The following is a 14792-nucleotide window of genomic DNA, read 5'->3' on the forward strand; positions in this document are numbered from 1 at the left end:
TAATAGTGACAACGGACGCCAGCCTTCTGGGCTGGGGTGCAGTCTGGAATTCCCTGAAGGCTCAGGGTGTTTGGACTCAGGTGGAGTCTCTACTTCCAATCAATATTCTGGAACTAAGAGCTATATTCAATGCGCTTCAGGCGTGGCCTCAGTTGGCTTCGGCCAAATTCATCAGATTCCAGTCGGACAACATCACGATTGTGGCATATATCAATCATCAGGGGGGAACAAGGAGTTCCTTAGCCATGATAGATGTATCCAAGATAATCCGATGGGCGGAGGCCCATTCTTGTTATCTGTCAGCAATATACATCCCAGGAGTAGAGAACTGGGAAGCGGATTTTCTAAGTCGACATCCGGGGAAGTGGGAACTCCACCCGGAGGTGTTTGCCTCACTGATTCTTCGATGGGGCAGACCGGAATGGGATTTGATGGCATCTCGACAGAATGCCAAGCTTCCAAGATACGGATCCAGGTCGAGGGATCCTCAGGCCGAATTGATAGATGCCTTGGTCGTTCAGCCTAGATTATGTGTTTCCACCGTTTCCTCTCCTTCCATGCGTGATTGCTTGAATCAAACAGGAGAGAGCTTCAGTAATCCTGATAGCGCCTGCGGGGCCACGCAGGACTTAGTATGCGGATCTAGTGGACATGTCCTCTCTACCACCGTGGAAACTTCCGTTGAGACAGGACCTTCTCATTCAAGGTCCTTTCCAACATCCAAATCTAATTTCTCTGCAGCTGACTGCGTGGAGATTGAACGCTTGATTTTATCAAAGCGAGGATTCTCTGATTCGGTCATCAATATTTTGATACAGGCTAGGAAGCCTGTCACTAGAAAAATCTATCATAAGATATGGCGTAAATATCTTTATTGGTTTCAATCCAAGGGTTACTCATGGAGTAAAGTTAGGATTCCTAGGATTCTGTCTTTTCTCCAAGAAGGATTGGAGAAAGGGTTATCAGCAAGTTCCTTAAAGGGACAAATTTCTGCTTTGTCAATTTTGTTTCACAAACATTTGGCAGATGTGCCAGATGTTCAGTCTTTTTGTCAGGCTCTATCTAGAATTAAGCCTGTATTTAGACATATTACTCCTCCCTGGAGTTTGAATTTAGTTCTTCGTGTTCTTCAAGGGGTTCCGTTTGAACCTATGCATTCCATAGATATTAAATTGTTATCTTGGAAAGTTCTGTTTTTGGTTGCTATTTCTTCTGCTCGAAGAGTTTCTGAGCTTTCAGCGTTACAGTGTGATTCGCCTGATAAGGTGGTTTTATGTACCAACCTGGATTTCTTCCTAAGGTTGTTTCGAATAAGAATATTAATCAGGAAATTGTTGTTCCTTCCTTGTGTCCTAATCCTTCTTCTAAAAAGGAGCGGATGTTGCATAATCTGGACGTGGTCCGTGCCTTAAAGTTTTACTTACAGGCAACTAAGGATTTCCGTCAATCATCTTCATTATTCATTGTTTATTCTGGAAAGCGTAGGGGTCAGAAAGCTACGGCTACCTCTCTTTCTTTTTGGCTGAGGAGTATCATCCGCCTGGCATATGAGACTGCTGGACAGCAGCCATTTGAAAGAATTACGGCTCATTCTACTAGGGCTGTGGCTTCCACATGGGCCTTTTAAAAACAATGCATCTGTTGAACAGATTTGTAAGGCTGCGACTTGGTCGTCCCTTCATATATTTTCCAAATTTTCCAAATTTGATATTTTTGCTTCTTCCGAGGCTGTTTTTGGGAGAAAAGTTCTTCAAGCAGTGGTGCCTTCCGTTTAGGTCTCTGTCTTGTCCCTCCCTTTCATCCGTGTCCTGTAGCTTTGGTATTGTATCCCACAAGTAAGGATGAAATCCATGGACTCGTCGTATCTTGTAGAAGAAAAGGAAATTTATGCTTACTTGATAAATTGATTTCTTCTACGATATGACGAGTCCACGGCCCTCCCTGTCAATTTAAGACAGAGTATAGTTTTTATTATTTACAACTTCAGTCACCTCTGCACCTTTTAGCTTTTCTTTTCTCTTCCTATAACCTTCGGTCGAATGACTAGAGGTGGAGGGGAAGGGAGGAGCTATATATACAGCTCTGCTGTGGTGCTCTTTGCCACTTCCTGTTAGCAGGAGGATAATATCCCACAAGTAAGGATGAAATCCGTGGACTCGTCGTATCGTAGAAGAAATCAATTTATCAGGTAAGCATAAATTTCCTTTTTTCCTGTCTCCTGTCTTTAAAAGGACGTTTCCTGTCACTGTCTCCATTAGTTATCAGGGCGCATGGTGCCTAAAGTAGTAAGACGTTTCTACTCTGGCTAAGAGAACTACGATTCCTAGAGAGGATAGCTGTCCTTTCAGGATCAATGGACTAAGCTGGTGACTTACATGGAAGTTTGTATTGCCACTGTGTCAAGTGCGGCATCTTATTGGTGCAATGCCTTTTTTGATTCCAATATGGTAGAGACTTATTTGGAGCAGATCCAGTACAGAATTAAGGCTCTTAAGCTAGACAATTCTTTATTCCTGATGCTACCAAGCAAATTCAGCTAGGAGCCAAGATATCTGACTTCGTTGTACTAGCCCACGAGGCGTTATGGACAGTGGATTTTTCCTCTGAGTCCAAGTTTCTAGTGCATCCGTACAAGGGTAAGACCTTGTTTGGTCCTGAGCTGACAGTTCTGATATAAAGGAGTTTGCCCCCAATCCGGGATTAGTCCAAGTTGGGGGTTTATTCTCTCTATTTTTCTTAAAACATGGATATGAGATGTCCCAGATAGTCTGTGGACATAGTACTTCAGGGTTACTTCGTAGTAGTCATTCCTTCCCTGCCTGAGGCAGGTTTCTTGCCTGTAAGTGATAGTTCCAGTTCCTGTAAGAGAACAGGGCCTAGGATGTTATCATTCCGGTTTGTAGTTACCGAATAGGAGGGAATTTTGTTGCCCTATAGTAGACCTAAAGTGTCTCAGCAGGTTGTCTCGGGGTACCGTTCTTCAAATGGAAACCAGTGGATCCATTCTTCCTTTTGAACTAGGAGGTTCGGTTCATAGTGACCATAGTCCTGGATGACGTGTATTTTTAAGCTCCTGAGTTTTGCCTTTCTGTCAATCACTTTCAGTTTGTGACTGTATTGGCAGTGATCAGGTTTCATGGAATTGCTGTGGTGCCATTCCTGGACGTCATAATGGTTCAGGCGCCATCTTTCAACAAGCAATCTCTCATACAGAGATCTTGTTCTCTATCTTCATTCCTCGAATGGAAGTGAATCTGAAAAGGAGTTCCCTTGTTCCAGCTACAGAGGTAGTTTTCTTAGGGAACAGACTAGTTTCCCTATCTCTGGAAATATTTTTGACAGAGGTCAGGAAATAGAGGATTCTTTCTTCTTGCCTCTTTCTGCACTTTTCTGTTTGGCCCTTCAGTGGATCAATGTTGGAGGTTCATTGGACATCATCCCTTTGCGCAATCCATCTGAGAGTCTGCAATTATACATGTTCAGCTAGTGGACCGAGGATCTTGTGGCTTTGTTTTGGAGGCTAGATCTAGATCTGTCGAGATGAGTTTCTTCCCTGTGGATAAGAGAGGGGAATTAGTGGTAGAGTGCTCGCTTTGCTTGTGAGAGGTAGCGGGATCATTACCCGCATTCTCCAGAATGTTTTGGTTTTCTCAGGAGCATCTGTCTCGGGGCATACGCTTCCGGAGACCTTCCTTAGTAATAGTGACCGCAGGTCACTAACCTGTTGGGTTATTGACCAGGGACTTTGGAGGAGTCTGCTCTCCCCATAATCATCTTGGAGTGGAGAGTGATCTACAATGTTCTGATGGCTTGGCCTTAGTTGTCTTACCCAGGTTTTTCAGGTTCTAGTTGAACAATTTCTTCTCAGTGGTTTACATTAACCACTTGGGAGGAACCTGGAGTTCCTTTGCCATTATTGGCCTGGAGTTAGGTGAGTCGACAATCACATTCGTTATTTATCCTCTATTCACATTTCTAGAGTGAATACCGGGAGCCGACTATCTGAGCAGTCAGTTTTTTCATCCCGGGGAGTGGGCGCTTCTCCCGGAGGTGTTCTCCAAGTTATTCCTCAAATGGGGGGTGTAGGAGTTGGAAATGGTAGTTCGCCTAGCTTCCAATTTATGTTTAGTGTCAAGAGATCAGCAGACTGCTCTGCTTAATTCCCTGGCAGTTCCTTGGGATTTCGGTCTGATTATTCTCTTTTCTCGAGTTATTGCTTGTATCAAATGGGAGTGAGCATTCGTATTTTACTTGTTCCTGCATAGTCGCAGGTATTCTGACTTAGCGGAGATGTATTTCTTCCACCTTTGGTGGTTGTTCCTGAGGAAGGACCTTCTGATTCAGGGTCCATTCCTTCATCCAACTTTTGTTTTCTCTGAAGCTTTCAGCTTGGAGATTGAATGCTTAGTTCTGTCTAAGCGGGGATTTTCTGAATCGTCATTGAGATCATGGTTCAGGCTCGCAAGCCTGTTACTGGTAAAATTTACCATAAAGTATGGCGTAAATTTCCTGATTGGTGTGAATCTATGGACTACTCTTGTAAGTAGGTTCGGAATTCCTAGGGGTTTTGCCCTTCTCTGGGAGGACGTTTTGTCAGTCAGTTCTCTGAAGGGTCAGATTTCTGCGTTATCCTTTTTTATACAGGTGTCTGGCGATGTGCCAGACGTGTAACCTTTTTGTCAGACCCTGGTTTAGTATCAGGCCTGTGTTTAAGTCTGTTGCTCCTCCTGGAGTTTTTAACCTTGTTTTTAAGGTTTTGCAGCAGGCTCAGTTTGAGCCGTAGCATTCCATAGATTTTAAAATTTTATCTTGGAATGTTTTCTTTTTTGTTATATCTTCTGTTTGGAGAGTTTAGGTTCTCTCAGCTTTGCGGTGTGATTCGCTTTATCTTATTTTGGATAAGACGTTTTTTTATCCTAAGTGGAAATATTGTTTGGGAATCGTTGTTCCCTTTCTGTGTCCACATTCTTATCTTTTGAGGTATGTGTGTGCACAATTTGGACATTGTGCAGTTTTCTGTTTTTGTTTGTTTTCTCTGTATTAGAAAACTACTGCTACTTCTCTTTTTTCTGGTTGAGAAGTTTACTTCGTTTGATTTTCAGACTGCAGGGCTGCAGTCTCCTGAGAGAGTTATGGCTCATTATTCGTCGGCTGTCTCTTCTTTTTGGGCTTTCAAAATGTAGTTTCTGTGGAACAGATTTGCAAGTCTGCAACTTAGTTTTTCTTTGCATATATTTTTTTTCTTTCCAAATTTGATTCTTTGTCTCTGTTGATTCTTTGTTCTTCAAGGAATGGAGCCTTCTGTTAGGTTACCTGTCTTGTCCCTCCCTAATCATCTGTGTACTCTAGCTTGGGTATTGGTTCCCACTAGTAATTGATGATTCCGTGGACTCACAATACCTTAGGAAAGAAAACCTAATTTATGCTTACCTGATAAATGTATTTATTTCCGGATATGGCGAGTCCACGGCCCACCCTTTATTTTAAGACAGTTATTTTTAACTAAAACCTCAGGCACCTCTACATCTTTGTGTTATCTTCTTTTTCCATTTCCCTTTGGCTGAATGACTGGGGGTTATGGGTAAGGGAAGTGACATATATAGCAGCTTTGCTGTGGTGCTCTTTGCCTCCTCCTGCTGGCCAGGAGTGATATTCCCACTAGTAATTGATGATTCCGTGGACTCACCATATCCGGAAATAAATAAATTTATCAGGTAAGCATAAATTATGTTTTTTATAGCTTGATCACATTTTTACTTATCGCTTTTTTCGATAGCAGATTGACTGAATTTTGAGTTTTAAAAAGAATAAATGACTTATTGCACGTTATTGCATATTATATGATTGTATATTTCATTTTTACATCATTATTTCTGGGTGATAATCAAACTATATGCATAGTCTGAATTAAAAGAAAGCAGTTTTTTTGCATGTTAATTTAATTTTAATAGGATGTTAATGGGACAGTCTACTCTACAATTTGTATTGTTTAAACAGATAGATAATGCCTTTACTACCCATTCTGTAGCTTTGCACAACCAACATGGTTATATTAATATACTTTATAACCATTAAACCTCTAAATATCTGCCTGTTTCTAAGCCCCTGCAGGCCGTCTCTTATCTCAGTGCATTGTATTGGCTTTTCACAGCCAGACAGTGCTAGTTCATTTGTGCAATATAGATAACTTTGTGCTCACTCCACTGGAGTTATTCATCCTAAAATTCAAGGCTAAAATGCATGTCTGTAAATAGTATTGAAATAAGAGGGCAGTCTGCAGAGGCTTAGATACAAGGTAATCACAGAGGTAAAAATTTTATTAATATAACTGTTGGTTATGCAAAACTAGGGAATGTGTACTAAAGGGATTATGTATCTTTTTAAATAATAAACATTTTGGATTAGACTGTCCTTTTAAAGAGACATACAAGTCATGTTTAAACTTACATGGGTGCAATTTTTCAGAAACTTTTCAATTTTCTTTTATTATTCAACTTGCTTTGTTCTCTTGGTATCCTTTCTTTTTAAAGGGATACTAGACCTACATTTTTTCCTTCATGATTCAGATAGAGCATGCAATTTTAAGCAACTTTCTAATTTACTCCTATTTGCAATTTTTCTTCGTTCTCTTGGTATCTTTATTTGAAAAAGCAGAAATGTCAGCTTAGGAGCCGGACCATTTTTGGTTCAGAACCCGGGTAGTGCTTGCTGATTGGTGGCTAAATGTAGCCACCAATCAGCAAGCGTTACTCAGGGTCTGAACCAAAAATGTGCTTATATCTACGCTTAGGAGCATCAATTCACTACTGGGAGCGAGCTGGTGATTGGTAGCTCCCTTAAGTGCATTGCTGCTCTGGAGATGAGTTTAAAGGAATACTGAACCAACATTTTTTTCTTTCATGATTCAGATAGAGCAGTCACTTTTAAGCAATTTTCTAAGTTACTATTATCAATTTTTCTTCGTTCTCTTGCTATCTTTATTTGAAAAAGAAGGCATCTAAGCTAAAAAGCCAGCAAATTTTTGGTTTAGAACTATGGACAGCACTTGTTTATTGGTGCTGTCCTATCGGCAAGGAGAACTCAGGTTGTTCACCAAAAATGGGCTGGCATCTAAACTTACATTCTTGCTTTTCAAATAAACATTCCAAGAGAATGAAGAAAATTTAATAACAGGAGTAAATTAGAAAGATGCTTATAATTGCATGCTCTATCTGAATCACGAAAGAAAAATTTTGGGTTCAGTGTCCCTTTAACTATGTACTTAACTCCTTTGCAGAAGTTAAATACATAGTTATATGGAAGCAACAGTGCAGTAATAATATATTGTAACAAATTAAAGTATTTTCCTTTACCATTTTTTTTTTCCTTTTTAAACACCATTTTTTAATACTTTTGTATAAAAACAGCACTCTGTCCTACACTTCGCAGAGAGGTCAGAAAGCAAAGTCTGTACCTAGGTATTTACAACACATTGTTTAAAACAGGTATTTGATTTGCGGTATGTAGCTTACAGAATTTAAACTGAAAAACGTAAGCGCTAATACCAGTGCTAAATCACTTGTAGAAGTGCAGAATCTATAAGTGATTCAGATGTGTAACACACTAAGAAACCTATAAAACTAGACAAAATAATGGATAAATATAAAATTAAAAAAAGTTCATAAAACAATATACAGTCCCAAAAAATATCAATGTGTAAAAAAGTGATCTGGTGCATCTCCCATTCACTGGTAATTCCTTATTCCAGCGGTATTCAATGGCAAATCTAATGGAAAAATAAGAAGCGCAGCTCCGATTCAATCACATTTATTTGTTAAAATAGAGCACACAATACATGCTCAGTTACTATAAAAGTGTCTGTGATCCTCGCTTGCACAGTCAGTAGTGGGTACGATATAGATGTAGTTGGCAATCAACAGACCAAGTCAATTGTAGGTCCCTTCTCAGCGTTCTTGGCAGTTAGCATCTAGTACCACGTGACCGCGCTGACAAGAATGATCCTGGGGCAAGTGTCACTCAGCTCGTCACACTCCTACGCTTTTCATCCGGGTTTACGACTGGACTTTGTCAAGGAGGATTATGGAATCTGAGCTTACAGAATTTGCTTTGTGGTTTCTCTAGGGAGTGTGGGACTAGCACAAATTTACACAGAAGCAAGGTGTATAATATCCCTTTAAGATACTGGCATGGGATGGGAAACAATGGTATGGATCATATCACTGACTTGTTGTGGGAAACCTTGCCCTCATGTTCTTCATGGCAGCACATGAAGCAGGACATTATTTTTGACTTGGTTAATAGAAAGCCATTAATTGGAGAAAGGCATAAAGTTCAAATATTTTAAGTGGCATTTTCAATCTCAATCTACCTCTGATCTAAACCCTCTCTGTTCCATGCTGCTAATGGCTAGGGTACAATAGTGCTTCACTTTCCAAGATTTGGCTGACCTTTCTCTATCTCAAGTCCAAAGCCCTTCCCACTCATCTCATGGGTGAACTTTTGGACTGGAAGTATACACAGAAGGTATACACCTACCTATTGTATTACAATTTACAGTCTATTTCACCTCTTAAAACATAAAGAGTATTGCCTTCTCAACAGTTCACTAATCCAGCTGGATTTCCAGGTGTAATTTTGTGATGCAACCACTAGATGGCAGTTTTTAATGTGCTATTTCAGCTGTGGTTTTCCAAATGTAATTTTGCAATGCAACCTCTAGAAGTCACTGTTTCCTAATTCCCTTTTGAATAGTTTTTTCCCTTTGTCATACAAAAAAAACGTCACCTTGTAATTGCAAGATTAACATATGAGCCAAGTCAACATTTTAAAAGCAAATTAACATCCTTTTTACTGCAATTATTTTTCAGTATCCAAATTCCACCAATCATTTGCTTTATTTGGAAGAGCCAAGCTAAGGGCTTTAGTCTGCAGACACGGCTACCTACTGTTTTATAAATCTATAGTGTAGACTGTCCCTTTAAGTGAAGGTTCCTCACATACTCTTAACCATAGAAACCATGCATGACAGATTCAGGTCTATAATCTGTGTTGCTTCTTGCAATGCCTTGCATTGAAAAAACAGCAGATTTTATTTGAAGATTTGTGCACTACAAAATGTTCTTAAAGGGATATGAAACCCAAAAAATTATTTTGTGATTGACAGAGCATACAAATTAAAAAAAAGTTTCCAAGTTTTGTTTTGTTCTCATTATATTCTGCGTTGAAGAGATATCTAGGTAGACATCTGGAGCATTACATGGCAGGAAATAGTGCTGCCGTCTAGTGCTCTTGCAAATGAATACAATTCTTGCAAAAAAGCTGCTATATAGTGCTCCAAAATAGACTGGCTCCTAAGCTCTTCCTGCTTTTCAACAAAAGATACCAAGACAACGAAGAGAAATTGTTAATAGAAGTAAATTAGAAAGTTGTTTAAAATTGCATGCACTATCCCTTTAATAATAAAATGACATTTTTATATTTTTTGTCATCTACCTTTTATACTCTTGACATTAACAAAATGTTGATGACATATTTGTGTTTGATTACTTATTTATATGTTTATTTTATTAGAACATAGGTCAGTTATGGAAGCTGCGTATGTTTATGGATCAAAATACCAGTTTGTCTTAACAACTGAAACGACTGTGTTAGAAAGTGTGAGGTGCGTATATCCTAAATTTTCATTTATAGTCAATAGACTTATCATTTATTGTCCACTAATCCGGAGAAAATAAATGTTAAAGGGACACTAAATCACAAATGAAACTTTCATGATTCAGATAAAGCATGCAGTTTTGAAAGACTTTCCAATTTACTTTCCTTATCAAATTGTGGACAGTTTCTTTTTATATCTTCAATATCTCAGTCACCAGATTCTACCGAGCAAGTGCAAGAGTTTACATTGTATATGTATATGAGTCTGTGATAGGCTTATAGCTGTCACATGATACAGGGCGCTAGCAAATTAGAGGACATTGTCAGATATATACAGTATATATATTTTTTTTTCTCCACTTTTTATTGCTATCAACTATTGTTATGATGCAACCTGTAGTTAGCCATAGAGGGGAGATAAATGTAAATTCTTCTATCATATACATATAATACTTATTAATAAGTAAAGTGATAGAATATTAACATGTGAATACTTCTATCATATACATATAATACTTATTAATAAGTAAAGTGATAGAATATTAACATGTGAATACTTCTATCATATACATATAATACTTATTAATAAGTAAAGTGATAGAATATTAACATGTGAATACTTCTATCATATACATATAACACTTATTATAATACATATAACACTTATTATAATACATATACATATAACACTTATTATAATACATATAACACTTATTATAATACATATAACACTTATTATAATACATATAACACTTATTATAATACATATAACACTTATTATAATACATATACATATAACACTTATTATAATACATATACATATAATACTTATTATAATACATATACATATAATACTTATTATAATACATATACATATAACACTTATTATAATACATATAACACTTATTATAATACATATACATATAATACTTATTATAATACATATACATATAACACTTATTATAATACATATAACACTTATTATAATACATATAACACTTATTATAATACATATAACACTTATTATAATACATATACATATAACACTTATTATAATACATATACATATAATACTTATTATAATACATATACATATAACACTTATTATAATACATATAACCCTTATTATAATACATATACATATAACACTTATTATAATACATATACATATAATACTTATTATAATACATATACATATAACACTTATTATAATACATATAACACTTATTATAATACATATACATATAATACTTATTATAATACATATACATATAACACTTATTATAATACATATACATATAATACTTATTATAATACATATACATATAACACTTATTATAATACATATAACACTTATTATAATACATATACATATAATACTTATTATAATACATATACATATAACACTTATTATAATACATATAACACTTATTATAATACATATACATATAATACTTATTATAATACATATACATATAACACTTATTATAATACATATACATATAATACTTATTATAATACATATACATATAACACTTATTATAATACATATAACACTTATTATAATACATATACATATAATACTTATTATAATACATATACATATAATACTTATTATAATACATATACATATAATACTTATTATAATACATATACATATAATACTTATTATAATACATATACATATAATACTTATTATAATACATATACATATAATACTTATTATAATACATATACATATAATACTTATTATAATACATATACATATAATACTTATTATAATACATATACATATAATACTTATTATAATACATATACATATAACACTTATTATAATACATATACATATAATACTTATTATAATACATATACATATAATACTTATTATAATACATATACATATAACACTTATTATAATACATATAACACTTATTATAATACATATAATACTTATTATAATACATATACATATAATACTTATTATAATACATATACATATAACACTTATTATAATACATATAATACTTATTATAATACATATACATATAACACTTATTATAATACATATAATACTTATTATAATACATATACATATAACACTTATTATAATACATATAATACTTATTATAATACATATACATATAATACTTATTATAATACATATACATATAACACTTATTATAATACATATACATATAATACTTATTATAATACATATACATATAATACTTATTATAATACATATACATATAACACTTATTATAATACATATACTTATTATAATACATATACATATAACACTTATTATAATACATATACATATAATACTTATTATAATACATATACATATAATACTTATTATAATACATATACATATAATACTTATTATAATACATATACATATAATACTTATTATAATACATACAGTATACATATAATACTTATTATAATACATATACATATAATACTTATTATAATACATATACATATAATACTTATTATAATACATATAACACTTATTATAATACATATATGTATATGTATTATAATAAGTATTATATGTATTATAATAAGTGTTATATGTATATGTATTATAATAAGTGTTATATGTATTATAATAAGTGTTATATGTATTATAATAAGTGTTATATGTATATGTATTATAATAAGTATTATAACACTTATTATAATACATATACATATAACACTTATTATAATACATATAACACTTATTATAATACATATACATATAATACTTATTATAATACATATAATACTTATTATAATACATATACATATAATACTTATTATAATACATATACATATAACACTTATTATAATACATATAATACTTATTATAATACATATACATATAACACTTATTATAATACATATAATACTTATTATAATACATATACATATAACACTTATTATAATACATATAATACTTATTATAATACATATACATATAATCCTTATTAATAAGTAAAGTGGGTAGAATAGCAACTGTAAAAAAAATCAGAAAACATTTGAACGCGCCATTCTAAAAACTTAGGCATAAGAGGCAGTGACATAAATGTCAAAAGTTTCTTTCATGATTCAGAAAGAGAATACAATTTTAAAAAGGTTTCCAATTTAGGTGTATTATTACATTTACTTTGTTCTTATGTTATTATTTATTGAAGAGATATCTAGAATAGGTAGCTTGCTCATGTCTACATGACAGGAAATAGTGCTGCCATATAGTGCTCTTGCTAACATATAGTATTGTTGCAGAACTGCTGCAACATAGTGCTGCAGGCACGTTCACAGTCCTGAAGTTTTCAACAAAGGATACGAAGAAGACAAAGGAAATTTGATAATATAAGTAAACTGGAAAGTTGCTAAAAATCATGCTCTTTGTAACACTCCTGGAGTTTATATTCCATCCGTCATGTAACTGTGCAACTTGAAAGGGTTGAAGTAAAAATTAAACTTTCACGATTTAGATAGAACATGCAATCTTAAGAGTCTTTTCAATTAACTTTGTGTCAAATTTACTTTGTTTTTTTTGGATCCTTTATGAAGAGCATATCAGTGCACTACTGGGAGTTAGCTGTTGATTGGTGGCTACATGCATATGCAGAAAGTAAAGGGTCAGCACCTCTGAAAGAACTCCTTTTGGGTTCAAAGTTCAACTGAATAGGGGTGCTAAGCCTCAGGGATCCCCCTCAAGGACCCCAAACTATACGGTGCAACAAGGAAACAGAGAGGCAGCACACTCCATGCAGGGAAACCTTTTAATAAAAGAGAGCAACGTTTTGGGGCTCCTGCTGCTTTCTCAAGCTAGTACAAAGTGAAAAAAATACACCAATATATACACCCAACAATAAAACAGCGAACCAATCACAAGGAAGAGGGCGGTAACAATTTTAGCCAATTACATATATTCAATTTTTTAGACCTAACTAGAACCCACATGCATATGCCTCTTATTATTGGCTCAACATATGTGTTCCGCATACTTAAAGGCAAGTAATAATGCATTCATAGAATCACTTATAGCATTGTGTTTAGCACTTTTATATCCATTTAACGTGTAGAGAGAGCATATATGAATGATTTTCATATAGTGAATGTGGAAGTGCAGAGAGCAATAAAGTAAGCATAGATAATTATCATGAAATACTACTGATATATATTATTATGGTATAATATTTTACTAGGTTAAAGTAAAACTGTACTTTGTTTCGTGTTTTTACAGTTCTGGGGAGTCTGATATAGTTTCTGGAAAGCTGTTCTTTAGTCACTGTAAAGTGGCGAAATGTCGGAGAACTCTACTGGATCAGCCAATTACTATTGTTAATATACATCGCTTTCTGAAGCTTATGGAAGCAGCGCTTGTGGTACGTCTGTCTACTAGAACTGTAAAAACATTTCTCTATGCAACTCTAATATTTAGTTTTTTCTGTGGGAATTATCTTTGCCAGTGGGCTGTAGAGTCCTTGTTCATGCGCCTCTAGTTTGTTCTTTTTAAATTAATCTTAAACGGTTTTTAAACTGCTGGGTACAATTACAGTAGAGCGGTTACTACACACCATGCTATTGGTTTCCCTACTCTACCTGCAGCTCTATTTCAAGCCATTCTCTTTTTTTGCCTCATTACAGAATCCAGTTGGTAAAGCTCTGCATTTTATCCTGGGCGCCGCCATCTTGTAGCTTGCGTATTATTGCATTGTGTGATAGGAGCAGTGCGCTTTCACAGATCTGCTTTCTTTCATGTAATTAGCAAGAGTCCATGAGCTAGTGACGTATGGGATATACATTCCTACCAGGAGGGGCAAAGTTTCCCAAACCTCAAAATGCCTATAAATACACCCCTCACCACACCCACAAATCAGTTTTACAAACTTTGCCTCCTATGGAGGTGGTGAAGTAAGTTTGTGCTAGATTCTACGTTGATATGCGCTCCGCAGCAGGTTGGAGCCCGGTTTTCCTCTCAGCGTGCAGTGAATGTCAGAGGGATGTGAGGAGAGTATTGCCTATTTGAATTCAATGATCTCCTTCTACGGGGTCTATTTCATAGGTTCTCTGTTATCGGTCGTAGAGATTCATCTCTTACCTCCCTTTTCAGATCGACGATATACTCTTATATATAC

The 14792-nt window shown here is 34.6% G+C and overlaps 1 protein-coding gene across 2 annotated transcripts in view; it reads left to right on the plus strand.

The window, feature by feature from the left end:
- The window catches only part of TXNDC16 (thioredoxin domain containing 16), a 381032-nt gene that overhangs the window by 159470 nt on the left and 206770 nt on the right, over positions 1 to 14792 (plus strand). For both annotated transcript variants that reach the window (XM_053697616.1, XM_053697617.1), the window contains 2 exons: positions 9571 to 9661; positions 13898 to 14039. In XM_053697616.1, the coding sequence (XP_053553591.1) occupies positions 9571 to 9661; positions 13898 to 14039 (233 nt within the window). The remainder of the gene's footprint in view (positions 1 to 9570; positions 9662 to 13897; positions 14040 to 14792) is intronic.

The sequence above is a fragment of the Bombina bombina genome, chromosome 1 (assembly GCF_027579735.1).
Source record: "Bombina bombina isolate aBomBom1 chromosome 1, aBomBom1.pri, whole genome shotgun sequence".
In the NCBI taxonomy this organism is placed as follows: Eukaryota; Metazoa; Chordata; class Amphibia; order Anura; family Bombinatoridae; genus Bombina; species Bombina bombina.